This window comes from Pectinophora gossypiella, chromosome 24 (assembly GCF_024362695.1).
Source record: "Pectinophora gossypiella chromosome 24, ilPecGoss1.1, whole genome shotgun sequence".
Taxonomy (NCBI): domain Eukaryota; kingdom Metazoa; phylum Arthropoda; class Insecta; order Lepidoptera; family Gelechiidae; genus Pectinophora; species Pectinophora gossypiella.
Window position 1 is genome coordinate 6,232,827 of NC_065427.1, and position 19,568 is coordinate 6,252,394.

The 19,568-nt window shown below is 40.9% G+C and overlaps 1 protein-coding gene across 8 annotated transcripts in view; it reads right to left on the bottom strand.

Annotated features, from left to right (window-relative positions):
- LOC126377829 (IQ motif and SEC7 domain-containing protein 1) overlaps nucleotides 1-19,568 on the bottom strand; it is a 296,986-nt gene that overhangs the window by 11,689 nt on the left and 265,729 nt on the right. For 6 of the 8 annotated variants that reach the window (XM_050025761.1, XM_050025767.1, XM_050025769.1 and 3 more), the window contains 17 exons: nucleotides 17,257-17,420; nucleotides 15,833-15,971; nucleotides 14,685-14,777; nucleotides 12,341-12,561; nucleotides 12,096-12,219; nucleotides 11,233-11,368; nucleotides 7,175-7,271; nucleotides 6,248-6,392; nucleotides 5,367-5,511; nucleotides 4,491-4,685; nucleotides 3,943-4,160; nucleotides 3,254-3,434; nucleotides 2,751-2,960; nucleotides 2,250-2,387; nucleotides 1,446-1,572; nucleotides 648-851; nucleotides 232-310 (listed from right to left, as the gene is read on the bottom strand). In XM_050025761.1, the coding sequence (XP_049881718.1) occupies nucleotides 232-310; nucleotides 648-851; nucleotides 1,446-1,572; nucleotides 2,250-2,387; nucleotides 2,751-2,960; nucleotides 3,254-3,434; nucleotides 3,943-4,160; nucleotides 4,491-4,685; nucleotides 5,367-5,511; nucleotides 6,248-6,392; nucleotides 7,175-7,271; nucleotides 11,233-11,368; nucleotides 12,096-12,219; nucleotides 12,341-12,561; nucleotides 14,685-14,777; nucleotides 15,833-15,971; nucleotides 17,257-17,420 (2,616 nt within the window). The remainder of the gene's footprint in view (nucleotides 1-231; nucleotides 311-647; nucleotides 852-1,445; nucleotides 1,573-2,249; nucleotides 2,388-2,750; nucleotides 2,961-3,253; nucleotides 3,435-3,942; nucleotides 4,161-4,490; nucleotides 4,686-5,366; nucleotides 5,512-6,247; nucleotides 6,393-7,174; nucleotides 7,272-11,232; nucleotides 11,369-12,095; nucleotides 12,220-12,340; nucleotides 12,562-14,684; nucleotides 14,778-15,832; nucleotides 15,972-17,256; nucleotides 17,421-19,568) is intronic. The other 2 variants (XM_050025762.1, XM_050025768.1) reach the window with 2 other exon arrangements.

Below are 19,568 nucleotides of genomic sequence, written 5' to 3' on the forward strand. Positions count from 1 at the left end.
GTTTAAGAACGTCTAGGGCCCTGTGCCGAGATTTTTCTTGCAGCTACTTTTCCTCGGCTATACAGGTTGTGAGAAGCTGCAGTAGTTTTAGGCGGATACGACGTTCGACAAAAAATATATCTATGTAAAAATTGTCATTTCAAAGTTGAACTATGATACCGACTGAATACATATATTTTTGAGTTTGAATCTGTAATAAGACACTCAAGGAAAATGAAATACAGTACATACCCATGCACGTGCATATGATCTATGCACTGTTGGTGATCCACATCGACGTCGGCGACTCCGCTGTCTCGGTTCTCCATCACTGCAACAATCATTACACCTTATGTAACATGGAACGGCCTCCGCGGTCTAGTTCGGTTAGAACATCACAGGCGGATCATCTGATTGTCCAAAAGTAAGATGATGAGTTAAGCCGTTGGCCCCGGTTGCTACTTACTGATGTAAGTAAGTAGTAACGTAGTCGTCACAATAATAACCCTGACACCAGGGTTGCTGAGGTTGGTAATCCACTTCACAACCCACACGATAGAAGAAGACTAAAGAGTTTTTACAACGGGAACATTGCCATTTTGGGAGCATTCCCGGGAACGGAACTGCTCACAAGTCATCGCCATCGCGCTAGTGATGGTTTAACTTACCATTTCTATTATTCCCGCCAGTAGACCGGCCCTTTCCGCGACTGAGTTCGCCTTCAATCCTCATGGCTTCCATCTCGTCCATCTCGGCGATGCTCTCGCGAAGGTCCTCGGCGAACTTGCAACGGTCGTGCTCGTTGCGCGCGTTGAATGTCGCCAGGCGGCGGCCGTCGACCCGGCGGGAGAGACGGATGCCGAATGGGTAGTCTGGAAGATTGCGAATTATGTTTAGAGAATTATTCCTTTGGACCTCAGAGAATTGAAGTGACTTATTGTAGATTTGCCGCGTTTTTGGACGCATCAACTACTTGACCGGACAAAAGGGAGCGCTGAGGGGTCTCACCCCATAAAAAATTAACACAGGCCTGAGGGTGCTCATTGATTAAAGAAAATAATATAATTATGATCACTTCCATTTTCGTGGCATGTCAGTTTCTCAAGCGCAGAGTACTTTTGACGGGACTTACGAGTATTTAAGGCCAGGCTTGGATGAAATTCATACATCATCAACAATTTAAGAGCCGCGCTCTTGTCGGTATAGCATTCTCCATACTACTTTTAGGGGAAAAATAGGGCAGTGGTTTCCCTCTTGCCTTCCGCCCCGCAGTACTCAGTCTGACGCGAGTGGGATGGCGCCCAGAGTAGTCTATGAAATTCATTAAGCCTACAAAATATCTTTAGTCTTCATGACTGTGGATCGTGGACCTGTCATTGGACACTTGCGATAAGATGATCGGTTAAAGTCCTGTCTTTGGACATGTATGGTTACTTATCAAATCAATCAAACTAGATATTACTCACGTGGCACTGAGAAGAGGTTGACCAGCATGCCGCATAGTGGGAACGACTGCCTGAATGTGTACGTTACTGATGACTTCTTCTTGCTAAAGATCTTCGTGATCACCAGGAGGTCGTTGAACAGGAATACCTGCGAGAATATAGGGACATATAGTGATTTTCGACGTATAATCGCCGCCGAAATTACTTTGCTCCAGAAGACTTGGCTAAAATGTTCTTGCCTTCGTTACGCTGACGTTAAAAAGCAAACGAAAATTATGGAATTGACGTACGCGAATTACTTTTAAAATGCCAAGTATCAAGGATGTGGATTCTTCGCGGGAGATGTGAAGGTAGAATCGTGACAATGGCACCAATTCAAAATGTCTTTCACAGCACTTCTTAGCACACTAAACACCAGTATTACACAATATAGCATTATAAATCATATACAGGCAACGGATTGGGCAGGTCACATCTGTCGGATGCCTAACGAACTGTGGGCTAAAATCACCAAATAATGATGGTGGATTGGAATGGTATGGTGGAATGGGTGGTGGAATGGTGGTGGATGGTGATCTATAATTTTTTATGGCATTTGCCATGTACCCACTTAAGAGTATTTCTAAATATTTCCTTTTATTTCGGTGCAACAAAGTATATTTGTATTGTGCATTGTATTGTATGGCCTCCAAGCAGAGACAAACGCATGCGTAGCAGACCGAGGCGGGCGGAAGAAATCTGGCCGGTAAAGAAACAGAGGGAGGCCTTTCCTCCGGCAGTGGGACACATTACGCTAGACAAGATAAAAAGAAATCATATACCAACCTCTCTCTGGTGTACGCCGGGGCGTTCCTTCTTGTGTATGTCTGGTATCTCGTACAGACGGCAGTAGCACACGAGGCGGCGATGCGGGAGCGCCAGGTGCGGCTTCTTGCCCACTATTGTGGCTTGGACCTTCATTACCTGGAACATAACGTAGTGGGTTAATTATGATTTTGATAAGAACAGCAAAGAACAGCGAAGAACAGCGTAGAGGATACTTAGAACAAGGATAATTGGATTACGAAAGCAGTATATAAAACGAAGGTTGGTGGTAGGGTGGCAGAGGAAGACCTACAAGGACGTACATTGACCAAATTAGATATGTCCTTAGAAAAGGTTCAGTACGGTCTACTCTGAACCGGCGTGAGTGTATGAAACGATCGATAAATGTGGAGGAAGTAAGAGAAGTGTGTCAGGATCGATGCAAACAGAATGGAAGTCTCTGCTTACCTGCTGTGAAATAGGTGTGAGTTATGATTTAAAATTAATAGGACCTCTGTCTACCTGCGTAACGTGGTCACTGCCGGGTCTGAACTCGCTGGTTTTGACACGGTCGTATATCCCAGTCAGCATATCTCTGTCGAGGTCGTGGCAGTCGTCTATGCCTCGCAGGTTCTTTATAAAGTCCTCCAAGGACATCCGCGCTTCGGGCTTCAGATTCGGAGTATGAAGGTCAGTGTTCAGCATTATTATTGCAAACGCCAGCACGAATATCTGCAAAGAGAAAGGAAGATTAGATCAACAGTAATAATAATGGTCTGGGATAGTTAGGTTATGAGGTGGATGGCCAACCTCATCAACCAATGTGTCAGGGTTATTACTGAGCCACAAAAGGCCCCTAACATAACTAACAACTACGTACTCACATCAGTAAGTAGTAACCGGGACTAACGGCTTAACCTGCCTTCTGAAGCACGATTCATCTTACTTTAGGACAATCGGGTGAGCAGCCTGCGATGTCCTAAACAAACCATGTGGGCTTACAAAGTGATGTTATTTGTTCGTACCGTATCTTGTGTCCTGAGGCGCTGCACCAGGTCAGGGTTGCAGACACAGTAGCGGCGCGCGAACGCCTCCACGAGCCGCTCTATCTTCTGCGCCTCGCCGGGCAGCCTGAAGTGTGCCTGGTAGCGACGTAGCGCCACGTCTACTGCCATGCCAGATAGGTCCAGCTCCGTTACGAAGCATCTGTAATTTTAGACAGGAGTATGATTAATTCCGGCATATTGATTCTGCAGATTTCGAAAGTATTTTCTGATCACCAATTTGCACCTTTTTTCCCCAAATGGCATTAACCTCTTAAGACCGAGATTTCCAGACACAATAGTTAAACAATGGGGTTTGGATTTATAAAGAACATTCGGTCTTAGGAGGTTAACTACTTGGCCGGAACAACTTGCACCAAGAGTTATTACCTTATTACTTTTTTATTTTTCGTTATTACCACAGACTTTCTTAACTGCACAATACAAATCGTTTTAAAAGTAAAGTGTATTACATTTTAGTAACAGAGCTTTGCACTACACTCTTAGATATCATCATCATTAGCATATCGTCAAGCAGGTATTACAATTAGATTAAGGTAACGAGTGCATGTTGGCCAAAAAAACTACTTCTGCAGTTTGGCGACATTATAGTTGTAATGTGAAAACATGTAAAACCTCTGTGATTAAAAAAGTAAATAAAATAAACTCACTCCAAAACAGCCATATTGAACTGATTCTGCAGGTTGCCGAGGTACTCGCCGATCATCTGCTTGCTAAGACCCTTCCTGGTGATCAGGAACCTGGCGACTCCTCGCGGGGAGTTCTCCAGGAACCCCCGGGATATCAGGTACGCTATGCCGCGCTCCGGCTTCTTGTTAAACAGGTTGAGTCCCACGCGATATTGGCGTTTGCGGACAGTTTCTGACACCTGGAAAAGAAGATTAAGGTTTTTATAATATTGTTTTTAAAGGTCTGTTTACAAAGAGGGAAAATAGAATGAGGACATAACACAGAGGACAGGCTTGTTTATTGATGTCGATTAACAAAATTATGCAATGTCAACTGCTGTCATGGGATGAGTAATTATTTAGTAGACAGCTTTTGGAACTATTCCGTGGTTCAATGGGCTTGTGGCATCTTCCTCGACAACAACCCTGTAAGATACCTAAGTTATCCTCTAAAGTACCTAGGTGATCACCCTGAAAATATACCTGTAGGTAGGTGTGCTGTACCAACGACAGGAGTTAGCAGACCGTACCTTGAGCTGTGGTTGAGCGGCGTGGTGTGGGTGTTGGGGTCGGCAGCAGGCGGCGGGCGGCGGCGGCGCCTCGTAATACGGCGGCGCCTCCTGCCGCTTCCACACCGCGTACCTGTCCCCGCCTTCGAACAACGTACCCGACGCCGTGCGCTGGTGCTGCTGGAAGTGCTGTTCTTGGATGTGCACGTGAGGTTCCTAGGAAGGGAGATTTGGTGGTTTTAGCTGGTGTTTTGTATGTGTTGATTGGTAAGGAAGAGGTGTAGATGACGTTGTTTCAAAACTGCTAAACCCATGGTTTCAAATTAGACGACGCATCCACTTAAGGGTTGAACTACATCTGGCCGTATTGGAATCGTACTTTCCTATGCTTACTATCCTTTTCTGTCACTCAGAACCGTCATTTGCTAGAGTGAGATTAAGAGCGGTAGTGCGACCACTGTTCCACCGACTCGACGAACTGCCGCGTGCAGTCACATTATCCCGCTCTAGCAAATGCCGGGTCTGATTAACAGTAAAGGATAGAAGCATAGAAAAGTGCTGCTGTGGTTTTACACTAAGTTTATGGGACACAATGCCACTGCTGCGAGATGTCACCTACATCTGACGCGGATTTGTCGTTCTAGTGATGGCAGTTCTATAAAAATTAGTGCAAAGCAATAAAATCCTGACGCGGCCCATTGGGAACCACGATTGTAAAATTACTTTGTACTTGGTAGCATTCGAAGGATTCGTACGATTCTTGGGGGCTTCAAATTACACAATGTTGTAAATGTTTCATGCTTGGTTAGGAATAAATGAAGAACTTTGAATATTCCATGCTAACACCCCAGGTATGTATCCATGATTGTAACTATTGTAAGTATGTTGTAAACTTACCGGCGCTCTGGGCTGGTATGGCTGATGGTAATGATGGCGATGTTCCTGCGACGATGATGAAGACGACGACTGCACTGACGACATGGATCCCCCTCGGACCACTGCGCCGCATTCTGCCCGACGGAGCGATACTGGGCTTTCCGCACTGGAAAATAAACGTACATTTGTATAAAGGCTGTTAGTGCCACCTTAACGAATGCTGAGGGAGATGATTCAGCTTATGATTCCGAATTGATTTCAAGTGGAATTTTCCGTCGAAAATTGACGTTGTTTTTTTTTATTTTATGAAATTATTTTCAATTCCATACTTTTACGACGGATAAAACATAGTTTCTAATTGATACTAACTCAAAATTACGGTCATCATCGTTCTCAGTTTTCGGTACAATGTCATTTACGCCCCGTACAAGTACGTACAGGTAGCCATACAAGTAAGTCTGAGTGTTAATGACACCGTGTCGAAAACTGAGAGCAATGATTCAGACGCGATGTTTGCATGCGCAAACGTCAAATTGCAATATTGCTTTCTTAGATGAATTGCTTCGATATGGCCTATAACCCCCAGATCTCTTTAAAAACATACATACATACATAAACTCACGCCCGTAATCCCAAATGGGGTGGGCAGAGCCACAAGTAATCAAAGACAACTTGCAGCCACTGTTGTGTCTCTAAAAACATCTCTCAATAAAATCTTAATTTTTGAACTTGTTGCATATTTTTACGAGACAGCATTCCCTACTACTAGCCCCTAACGTTTACACTAACCCGCAGTGGAGCAGCATACCCTCTCCAATTGAATGAGGGGAGTTTTCCAGCAATGGGATGTGTATAAGCCTTTCATGTTATGACATTCACTAATTGGCTGGATAATGACTTACTTAAGAGTGATGCTGCTGGTTCTCTTGGGCACTTCAGGTGGCAGGCGTCTGGCGTTGGCTGCCTGGATGGCCAGTTGTTGCTGACGAGCCGTTGGCGAGGATAGCGGCTTGCCACCGGTTGATAGAAGATTCCCGTAGATTGGGCCTGGAGTGAAATTCAATTTATAATTTGAGGGGTGATAACAATGCTGGTGGCGTGCTGGATGATGCAGGTGCCACACAGTTGATTCCGACTCCCAGAAGATGTAGGATAGGAGTGTGCTGTCGAGAATCACCAGATTGGCGGCGAGGGTGTGCTGCTGGCAAAGATGTTTTCGGGGTACCGAACAGAGCATAATACCCCGCTATCCACAAGTTGGTAGTGTGACTAGGGATCGGCGTTCCACTTGAGTCATGTTGGATGTTGTATATATGCGTCTCGCTGTGTAAACTTCGATATCGCGTTTCAGGCCTGCGTTATTGAACGGTGGCGCCATCTGTTGTATGTGGGCGGAACTAGCAGGCCAACTAGTTGGGTCTGCCACAGTCGGGTTATCTTACTGGAACCCTTGTTGGGATTTATGACTGATATCAATACATCGATGAAGTTCAGAAATGTCAGGTGCGGACAGTCATTCCATAGAATAATCTAGTTAGTCTAGTGGCTTTAACGGAAGAGTGTCGGCCTCGTATTCCCATCATAATATTCAGTAAGCTCCCGACTATTCGGTTCGGCTTGACAGAGGTACATCTATCGCAAGATGAACCGAGTAGCCAAGCTTCACGGACCTATCTGTTAGACCAACGTGATAGGTGGTGAGCCGTATCGCCATCTATAAAGGTCGAGCAAACTGTGTTAGTGGTGCCAGAAACAAGCCAATGACACACAGGTCCACAGTGCCTTTGCTATTGTTTTCCATAGAAAAAATAAGTTAAAATTGTACAAACCTGAATTATTCAACATCTGATGATTGTGCAGAGATTCATTGTGCGACGACGAAGTCGATATGTTGGTGACAGACCCGCTGACACTGCAACTGCATACCTGAAATGCAAGATATAATGTCCATTATCATTTGATAATAAAATATAGATAGAAATAATGAATTAAAATATTTACTTTGTTATCAGATATGGACAATTGATTTATAGAAGTGAAACGGTTAAGATTCATTATTTAGGAATGCAAAAAGATAATACAAAGGGTTACCTATATTTCAATTTGACTTTATGATTTTTATGGGCTTAATGTTGGTTACGAACGATTCGGAATCAATCCTCAAACTTCGGTTCTATGTTGAATTGTAACCCAACCATAGAATAACTGGAAATAGGCTACTTTCCAACTACTCAAATCAGTTACTTTTTACTAAACGTCAAAACACAAAACTACTACGGAATTTGTAGCAAAAAGCACACAGTGACGTCATAGAAAAACGTGATAAATGTCGGACTTCTTATTACGTTTCTCTTAATTAAAATTCATGAATAATTGATTGATGAATGATAATTGATGAATTCATGTTAGTTTTAGATCTGTCTTTATTTAGTAATCAGAATTTCATAATTTATCATGAACCTCAACCAGGTTCAAGGTCTGCCAAACAGCGATTGAGCGTAGTGTGTTAGGTGTCAAACGAATTGATCGAGTCCGAAACACAACACTGCATTCAAAAACGGGAATCGCTGATGTGTGACGAAAAGCCGCCAGACTCAAATGGGATTGGGCCGAACATGTTTGTCCCATGCACCCTGAGCGGTGGGCACGGATCGTCACGCATTGGGTGCCTCATGACGGATACAGGCGTCGTGGTAGACCTCGAAAGAGATGGCGTGACGACTTGGACGCTTGCCGGAGGGACTGGCCGGAGTACGCACAGGACCGCGAAAAATGGAAAGAGGAAGGGGAGGCCTTTCCCCAGCAGCGGGATCTTGTAGGCTAGATTAGATTAGATTATGAACCTAGTACACGACCTAATTAATGCTACATCATGCTCACGCGCCGACTATTACACTTAAAACTCAAAAACGTTTAAAACCATTTACTTTCATAAAATGATAATCACCAATCTTCTACTTTTTACCGCTTTATCTAAAGCGATCGTTTTCAATCGACAAACACTAGTACAGTCATGAGCAATATCATGTACCCACTTTAGAACCCTGTCGCACTATCATATTTGACATTTAATGAGACTTACGGTTTAATTTGTCAAAAAAGTTAATGTGACATGGTTGTAAAGTGTATACATATTGGTACTCGTGACCATACCTACATACATACATCATATTTCTCCTTGATCTGCCACAGAAGCACTATCCTCACTTTACTTTTAAACACATCTTTACTTTTAATTAATCTTTTTAGGAAACTCTTAGTTCTTTTTCTGTTCATTTTGAGAAAAAAAAAACACCTATGAGAAAATTAACGCGTTATCTCAAAGATGTCTTCCCGTACTAAATGTTCGCGTCACATGATAAGCTGATAAGTGATAACCATTGATAAGCGTGACAAGACTTGTTATACAAGGTGTACATATTCTCATAATATATAATTTACAGTTAAACTGTCGAATATATTTGCTTCGTTCGGTTTAAATACCAAAAGTGTATACCGCTATACAGAAAGCTCTGTGACTACCCCAATTAAGATATAGTAGTGAGCTTATGTTACTTGTTGCGCTGTGCTCACGATCCGGAGGCCCCGGGTTCAAATCCCGGTGGGGAGACATCACAAAAATCACTTGGTGATCCCTAGTTTGGTTAGGACTTTGCAGGCTGATCACCCGATTGTCCGAAAGTAAGATGATCCGTGCTTCGGAAGGCACGTTAAGCCGTTGGTCCCAGTTACTATTTACTGATGTTAGTGTGTAATCGTTACATGAGTCATGTCAGGGGCCTTTGGCGGCTCTACCATAACCCTGACACCAGGGTGGAGGAGGCTGGTATTCCACCTCAAAACCCACACGACAAGAAGAAGACTTGTTATCTAGTATACCCACGGAATAGAAGGAAAAGGTTGGAAAGGCGCTAACGCCCATTTTGTATGAGAACCGCTGTCGTCGGTTCAACCCCACTCTCGTTTACTTCTACTCCTGCAAACAGATAACTACGACAGCTCTACTGCTTCTCAAATTCCATAGCCACTTTACAGGCTATGTATATTTTATGTGATAGGCTGCAATTTTATCATGACTTTTCATAAGACACTGCATACAAAAGTATTTTTTTTTTTGATAAATAGTTGATCATACAAAGGTTTTTAGCTTTCCAGTGATAAGGAGGGATCTCCTTACTTGCTAGTCGATATTTGAATTTTTATCTTCCTTCCTTCGACCTTTTAGTATACTATGAGCTCCGTGCGTCCTAAAGTTTGCGGACGAGTGGAGTGCAAAGTTGAAGTATGAATTATTTACGCATACTTGTATGGCGCGCGTTTCGCGCTCACTTGGCCCTTCGAATTTCTTTCTTCTATATCGTGGGTATTTTGCTTTAATAGTAAAGGAGCATCCGTACTTACTGATCAAATTAAATATATTTTATTGCACAGAACTTTTTTTTTTTTTTGATGGACTAATGTTATGGGCGATAGGCTGATCCCTTATCACCATAAGGTTTATCATATCCAGCTTACGACATCGTAACAACAGTGGCTGCAAGTTGTCTTTGATTAATTGTGGCTCTGCCCACCCCATTAGGGATTACGGGCATGAGTTTATGTATATATGTATGTAACTTAATTTTTACAATCATATATCATACGTGGAGACGCGGCCTCATAACTGATTTATAATTTAAAAAAAAAAAACAGTTTTTTTAACAATTTAAAAATAGAGCACCACATATGTATAAAAAAAAGGATACTAAACATATTAGCACCCTGTAATAGTTTAAGTAAATACCACGTGAATGCAATAATAAATTATTATTTAATGATAGTCAGAGGATGTTGGTATCATGTAAATACATATTATTGTGAAAGCTATTTAAAATATACAAGGCATTTTGTTTAGCTGGGTGAATATAAACACACACAGGACGTAAGGGTTTGGGTTGCCGAGGTTTTTTGTTTTTTTTTGTGTATTGTTTGTTTTTTTGTGACATGTAATGTGAATAATGACATTGTAATGTATTTTATTATTATTTCATAATTAATGTACTCAATGATTGACATTTAAATTATCAATTTATTAATGTTTATTCGCAATAATTTATTCATAAATATTAAAAAAAACAGAATGTAAATCCACCAATTATCAATTTTATTTTATTTTACTATTTGCATGTTATAATTTAAATAACTAAAAATGTAGACCAAATGTTAAATGCTGACCAACTGCAAACTGTAATACCATTTTTATAGCGAATAAACGATTATGAATTATGAATTATGGTTGGTATCCCACCTCATAACCCACACGATAGAAAAACATAATTTTCACACAGATGGGTCAAACATAAATAGAGCGGCTGAAGGATAATAGGATTACGAAAGCAGTATATAAAACGAAGGTTGGTGATAGGGCTGGCAGAGGAAAACCTAGAAGAACATACATTAACCAAATTGGAGATGTCCTTAGAAAAGGTTCAGTAAGATCTACTCTGGACCGGCGTGCGTGTATGAAACGATCGATGAATGTGGAGGAAGCAAGAGAAGTAGTCGTTACATGAGCCATGTCAGGGGCCTTTGGCGGCTCAATAAAACCCTGACAACAGGGTCGATGAAGTTGGTATTCCACCTCATAACCCACACGATAAGAAGAAGATGAGAAGTATGTCAGGATCGAAGCAAATGGAATTCCATACATAATCTCTGCTTACTCCGGTGGGAAATAGGCGTGAGTTTATGTATGTATTGATGACATCACATAACAGTATTTCCATTCAAACTCCAAAGAAAACTTTCGTTTTGACGTTTCATAAAACGTATCTCATTTGACTAGTTTGTCAAGTAGCGTAACTTGTATATGCAGTCGCTAAAGGATTGAGCAGTTCTGCCAACATACCAAACTCACCCCACTGTCAGCGTCTCCCCGATGCAGCGGCGGCATGTCCTGAGCTATCATATGGATCTGGTGCGCCGACTGCTGGACTCGCGCTACCATCGCGTCTACGTCCTGGACTTCGCAGCCCATGTGGTTACTGGAAATCAAGTGAGGATCTTGGTTAGATAACGCATCAATTGTAATGGCCTTCAATAACATATAACATACGCTGGGTAGTAGTAGAAGATGAACGTTAAACGTCACGAACGTTACGTTGTCAATACGAACCGACACCTCACTGAATTTTCTGTTTGACCATCGTTATAGGTGGTGAGCCGTATCGCCGCCTATAATGGTCGAGCCAACTGTGTTACTGTGGATTTTAACAACAACAACACAAAACACAGCATCACACCAGGTCTTTCAAATGGTAGGCAGAACTGTATACACCCACCCCTCGCTAGCGATGTTTAAGTCCCATGTAAAAGTAGGCGAGCCTATTGCCATGAACTCCTGGTCTAGGAATCCTGGAAACCACGTGATAAGTTTACTTTGACAGTTCCAAAGCCAGCCCTGCCTTTTTACACTAAGGTTTCGAACAAAATTGAAATTAAAATCCGCAAAAACTTCAGCAATGTCTACATAATTTGCTTTTGCTGACTTTCAGAGCCTTTCGTGACAAATAGAGAACATCTGTTACTTTACATCCACTTCGTGATATGTGATATATGCATATATTTCTTTACTTTTTTACTACTTTCCTGATTCAAGACTGTCTTGAAAAAATTACTGCTTGAGCAATCAGGCCACTTGGCTCTTGGTTTTCAATCATCAGTGTCCTTTGTGATTATCAAAGAATAATGTCAATAAGAAGAGTACTTTACCTTATTTCAATATCGTGTCGCTCCCGTAGCGACATAGATCGCATGGGTCGTGTCATGGCGAGAGACTTCTCCACCCCGCCGGGACTCTTCTGGTGCAGTGTGTTCGCGTAAATGTCATTACCACCTGCAATATTTACAGATAATTTTATTAAAATTTTGATTGATTGATGGATTGATTTGTGACATCAGAAGTGCAATAGCCAGCAGTGGGACATCTCAAGCTAGACAAAACAGGAAAATCTCACCATTGACTAGCTGTCCGTGATCATCCTGCAGCCTTCTATCTCTCGCGGTAGAGTCAGCTGCTTTGGCCATCGCTGTGATGGCGCTGAACTTCTTTAACAGTTGTCTCCTCCTGAATGCCCTCTGGATGGTGACTGCCGCCCTCCTCGCCCTCAGACCTCCGTACCTCCTTTCCAAGATCTCCACTTGCTTGTCAAGAAGATCTTGGGACATTTCATAGCGGCTGTAATCCGAAGGTATTTGGTCAATTGTATGTTCTATATGTTTCCTGGGAATAGTGCTGATCAAACAGTTTCGGAAATTTAGTTCGTCAGGGTCTTAAAATCAGAAGAGCTTGCTGGAGTAAGGAGTGCTGATTCTACTATGAAAACTAGCAAGTATATCGCTGGTGCTGGAATTCGGAAATTTTGGGTTGTGAACAGAGGCTAATGAGACTTATTTCATAATTTTTGGTATCGCAAACTACTAAACAGCACACAACCACAAAAACTAAGTGAATTGAATGCTTTGGAATTGTCATCACTAGAGTCGATATGGCGAATAGCGATCTAAAATACATTAACTTCAATACTATTACCAGAAATAACAGACTACATACGAATCCCTTTTACCTACATTTCGGAATTTACCTACCTAACTCAGAAATCTCTAACAGATGAGATTTTATCAAAAACAGAGGCTGTATAATCTACTTGCAAACTTTTAGCTAGAAGAGATTACTTTCACAAAGTAAAGATAGGACATGCTGTTATTAACATTATTAAAGTTAGAAAGGAGAATGGGCGAAACTGGTCCAAGAACCTCCACTGATGAGACTTATATGTAATGAAAGCTTATACTTTCCCTATGATTCTGGCAAAGTTCTATCAGATTCTGTCCCGGGATTCTATTTCTACGGCCGTGTTTGTCCTGGCTATGTAGATTTAGTTACTGAGCAACAAATCTTGAGTCGATTTTAGTCCCCCACTGTATTTTATCACTTTTAGCCAGGACAAACATAGCTGTAGAAAAAGATCCCTGGGACAGAATCTGATAGAACTTTGCCAGAATCATAGGGAAAGTATAAGCTTTCATTACATATAAGTCTCATCAGTGGAGGTTCTTGGACCAAGTTTCATACAAATGTGCCCATTGTCATTTGGTAAGTAACATTGTGACTGAAGTTAGTAATTTTAATATCAGTGCCGAAACATTTTACTTGCAAGAACACAAGAAATGGACGAGGATGGCTGTTCACAATGCAGTGCTTGTCCCTACGCTGAAGTACGGTAGTGAATGTTGGGTATGGCAGAAGAAGCATGAAAGTAGGATCAATGCCGTAGAAATGAGGTCTTTGCGTAGCATCTGCGGTGTGAAGTTGAGTGATAGAGTGAGAAACAGTGTGATAAGACAGAGATGTGGTGTAAAAGACGATATAGTGACTAGGATTGAGAAGGGAATGTTAGGTTGGTTTGGACACGTAGAGCGGTATATAAAGCGAAAGTTGATGGTAGGGCTGGCAGAGGAAGACCGAGAAGGACTTATGATGACCAAATTGGAGATGTCCTTAGAAAAGGTTCAATACGATCTACTCTGAACCGGCGTGCGTGTATGAAGCGATTGATGAATGTGGAGGAAGCAAGAGAAGTGTGTCAGGATCGAAGCAAATGGAATTCTATAGTCTCTGCTTACCCCGGTGGGAAATAGGCGTGAGTTTATGTATGTATGTATGTATGTAACACAAGAAATTCGTGAAGTTTAAAATACATAAATATGTTGAAGTACGAGAGCTAATAGAGAGCGTTCTCTATCACACTGCAATAAAAAAGTCTGCGTAAGCAGTTGCACAGTGAGAATTAAGTTCTCAAAAACATGAACATTTAATATGTGAAAACTGTCATCAGAATTGTCCTCATTGTGAAGTATTACCATAGATTAAAGAATTTACTAATAATACTATGGTATAGAACGGTAACTCTCCGCTCCGCACCAATTCGAACCGGGCGCCAACCTCACCCCCTCTGGATTTTACTTTAGTCTTAAATGGCCGTAAGCTGCTAAGGAGTAAGGAAGAGCACGCAGATTGTGTCTCGCTCACACTTACGCGATAGGCGGCAGACGGTAAGAAATGATCAAAACTTTCGTGTGTCCTTGGCAAAAACTTACAAGATCATTTGTAACTTCATTCAAACATCATGCCTTAATCAATAACGTTAATATTTTAAAAGTAAACTTATCAATATTAATTAACGAAGTCAGTTTATTTCGAGACCAACGTCTCTTTCTGTAGAAGTTAGAGCATTTTTGGGGTAAAAAGGCATAAGGTAGGGTAACACAAGACAAGCATTCCTAGGTATCTCGACGTACCCTCGAGTCAATTTACCCCGTTTTGTGGGTAATGACGTATCTTTTTGTGTAAAGCTTGCGGGTACACCCACGATGGATACGTCCGTTCCACGCCTACGGAAGAAATGTAAAATATTTTTTTATACATAAAAACACCAATTGTTAAAACAAAAGTACAATTTTGAAAAGCAATACAAACATCCAACCACCATTTACATATTGCTATAGAAAATTCGTCCATAGGAATCAATCCCAACCAAAATAAAGAAATAAACATGTAAAACATTGAATGTGGATTAAATTAGTCACAACATAAATACAATTTTACATTGAACATTTATACAGTTTTTAATAGTTGACCAATGTAAATATAAACATTTGTATTTTTTACGTCCACTAGGGTCGATTAATTCTTTGAAAAATAAAATTCTCTCAGACAACTCAGGCATATCTTGAATTTCGTACCTGATGAACGCCCTTAGCGCTCCTTATTTGTAAAGCCAAATAGGTAATGCTATATAAGACAAATCTCGAATAACTAACGTCAAAAAAAATCTTTTATGGGCCAGATAAGCATTTTTAAGTCAAGAAAAGATCGTATTTAATAAATTGAATATCATCTTTTTTTGACGTGACGTATTGTAGATTTGCCGCAGATGGCATTAACTACTTGGCCGGAACTGGGTATCATCGATATTCAATATAAACTCATAAATGTAATCTTTTTATTTTCATTGATCTACTATTTCCCGTCTATCACCTTTATAATGTATCCTTTACTCGCCTAAAAACTGGGCCCTTCTCGTACGTTCCTTTCCACGTATTTCTTTTGTTTCAAGACTTTCCAATCTATAACAACTTGAGCAAACTGAACTTATGGTATTATACGAAATTAGGCCCAATTCTTAGTCAACCCCCACATAGTAATTATACAGTGTCAGTGTGTATATGTGTGTGCGTGTGCCAGTATCAGCGTGTTGTGATGGGTGTACCTTTTTAACCACCCCAATTGCGATAATCTTGAGCTTTTGTGAGAATCGACCAATCCGATTCAAAACTTTAGGATTTGAACACATGACGTGATATTTGACCAATCGTAGAATCGTACGCGGTGGATCGGATTGGCAGCAGTGAAACCTTTACCACACATGTATTTTTTAGTCCATTACCTGTGCGTATTGACAGCGTGGCCAAATCCCTCTGGCGGCGCGGCAATGTACATCTGCTGTCCCTGGTCCTGGGAGGGACAGAGGCCCGCCGTCGAAGCGTTGGAGGCGGAGGAGCATGACGAGTTTGAATGATTTAATGCTGGAAAACAATGATATTAGTCTTTAAACTTATGGCCAAATGAAACCTAAGTCTGGCAAGAGAATACAACGGGCTGAAAATTACGATATCGATGACATTTATAAATTGGTAGTGCACTCGTATTTAGAACTAAAAGATAAGATAATCACGAGAAACTTGGAATGTTTGGAAAGTTTTTGGTGTTTAGGGAATTTTTGGGTTCCATATTCACATTCGCAATTCTCTAGCAAGCTACTTGCCAGAACCGTGTTTCCCAAACTATAGGTCACGAGCGAATTATGGAGCGGGCCCTGTCTTTAGAACGACATACCAACCGGCCGAGCTAACAACTGGTAACAAACTTATGTTTTTTATTTGGAAAGTTCTTCATTTACATTGGAAAAAAGTGTACAAACTCAGGAGACATCTCTAGAGGTATTGTATGGTCTTGTATTAGATAGGTCGTAGCGTAGTCCAGATAACTTTGGGAACCACAGTGCTAAACAAATCTAAAACCAGTGTAGCATAGCTTTTACTAGTAAGTTGCCAACGTAGCCAAGTTGTCAAATCGCCTAAGGCCACTAAAGTAGAACCGAGAAAGTTCAGGCTTCTGAATAATGATGAAAGGTTGCCACGAACAGGGGAGACTTACTGAGAAGCTCAAAGGAGTACGTACATATTTATGTATACTATGCTTACTTTTAATGCTGCTTCTAGATTTTAGTTTACTCAGACGTAATCTTATTACACAAAGTAGGTACCTCAACTCTGACGTCATAACCGATCAGATCGATTACCACAATACGGTTTCAAGGAGACAGAATATTAGGACCAAACTGATTTGCATTCCCACAGCGACTGAATAATATCTCTTGCGAAGGATTGCATATTCAACAGGTTGAATTAGTGGCTTTGTGGCGACTTGGCTTAACTAGGATTTCTATGAAAGTCCCAGGGAGCTGCTTTACACCCTATTGATTTGAAAATTGTTGATACTCAATATGATTTAAATTGTTTTTTTATTGTATGTATTGTGTTTTTATTCATTATTTGAACAGCCAAGTAATGTTTGGACATCGCTTTTAGCGTAAATTTCCTTTTCTAGGCTGTAGATCGAAAAAGAAAAATCCAGAGCGCTGAGAACTCACACAAAATGGAATCTTATTGTAAAAACTTTTTTTTGTTTGAAAGACAGGCGAATATGACCACTATCTCACCTGATGGTAGGCGACGGCCGAAGATAGGACATATTTACCTAGAAAGTGCCTATTCACTTTTGCCTTGAAGAGGCCCATATTATACTGACCAGGCATCGGGCGATGTACAGCGGTGACGTAGCGGTTGCCCTCCATGTACCCGCGGTCGGGCTCTGAGTGGTGCGCATGGTGGTGCTGGTGCGAGTAGAACCCGTCTGGCGGGTGCAGGGCGCCGCCGCCACCGGACTCCTCCTCGTCTACCTTCTGCGAGAAGCTGTCGGCAACAGAAAGGTTTAGGTTAGCTTTAGACATAGAATAAGAAATAATACTACGTATAGAATGGGAACTCTCCGCCCCACCAGCGTCTGAGCTAGGTTTACCTCACGCCCCCTCTAACACAGTTTAGACTTGAATCGTATGGCGTCAGACGTCACACACGCAAATGCGTGTGTACGATAACGTCAATGAGTAGTGTCTGTGTACAACGAGGTTGATTGTATGAAGTGTCCGAGGTGTTCTTTAGGGTCTAAAATCGAGTTTTACTCCAACCAAGGCAAACGTGAAGAACGTTTAAAGCATATAACTGAACAAAATAGTCTGCCGTCGTCTGTTTTTCCAACTCGTTATAATCTGGGAGTCTTCAAGGCCAGAGTGAATAGGCATTTGCTAGATACGCGTGATCCTCCCTAGACCACATCATCACTTACCATCAGGTAAGATTGTGGTAAAAAGCGAGCCAATATTATTAAAAAAGAAAATCTTTTTTCTTTCAAACCAGCATTAGCAAATACGATCGTAAGCCGTTAAGGTGATGCGTTACAGTCAGCTAGGTAACGCTGCGTCAGCAGATGGCGTTACTTCTGCAGTTTTCGTATTTTTTGCCATTTATTCGTTTAGTGTTGAGTTCTGACCCAGTGAAATGTTAGGTGGCGAAATCTTACATACATTATCTTTAAGTTAAGCTACAATTTTGAAGTATTTACTGCAGATATCATATTAAAACATTGCATCAAAAGTTGGTGTCATTTCAATTTGTGTACAAACACGAAGCTGTCACACACACATGTGAACTAGGTTAGCTATTAAAAGAGATGCATAATTTGAAGTCTACTTCTAACTTCTAAATGGCGCATTTGGTAAAGAAGTCGTCGCCATTCTTAAGTTTCACGGTTCAAACCCAAGTGCATGTTTTAATTGTTTTTACTTTTTGTATTTTTTTTTACAATTGAATTTGGCGAACCCGTCTATTTGTTACGGAATTTTCAAAAAGTATCACTTTTACCAATAATATTATAATTATACAATAATGTACTTTGCACTAAAGTACCTTCCGTAATTTCCGTATTTTTTATTTTGTAAAATTCTAACAGGCATTAATCGCATCAGTGAACATGCGGCTAACTAAAAAACTACTGAACGGATTTTCATACGGTTTTCACCAATGAGTAGAGTGATTCATGGGCGTGCTTTAGGGTATATAATTTATACAAGTTTTTTTTATAAAATGGTTCAAAAATGATGATGAATGTCAAACATAATTATCGTTACAAAAATATAGCCGACTTGGAGCTTTCGGCGAAAACACTGCCTGAGCCCATTGAGATATAACAAAACAACGTATGGTTGAATTTTTCCTTTTTTGTAGGTCTACCGAAAAGTCCACAATATGTCATAATAATTATATTGTGTGTAAAGAAATGTGTATATGTATTGTATGTTTTTACAAATAACGATCACAGTACAGTAATAATAAGGTAGATTTTTCCTAAATTGCGTCGGTTCAAACTTTGTCGCTTCGCGTTTGAAAGATGTAATAGCGCTTCAGGACGTCCCGCAAGCACGGCGCTGATGTCGCAGTATCCGCATATAATTATTATGACTTGTCATTAGTTCCAATAAAATCCGCGGGACTTCATACGTATGTCAGTGACAGCTGGTGATAGCATGCGGGACACTTAGCAGCTAATCGAATTCTATGTTGTTTTCGTGCCCAGTCCAGACGACTTGCAGCGCATTTCTGGACTTATATTTACGCGTGGTGTTTATTGTTAGGTTAGTTAGTTCAGGTTAGGACGTCTTTTTTAACGAGGACGTTTAAAAAAGACGAGGCTGGGACGTATTGAAGTAGTATTTCCATATATACGCGGCCTGAAATGGGCTGTTTCGGGGACCTCAACTGGTTGCTGTCGAAATTATTATCACGTTTTCTTGATTAAAATTCATAAATACCTAAGTCAAATAGAAAAAAGAAAAAAGATTTTCGTTAGTTTTAGATCTGTCATGATGTCTGTGATGTTTGTTTATTATACATAAGAATTTCAAAATTTATCTTATTTTTTTTCCCAAAGGGCAAGGCAAAGGGAACTATGCCCATACAGCCATGTCTTGTGTTTTTTTTCTTGATGATGATTAATGAAATGAT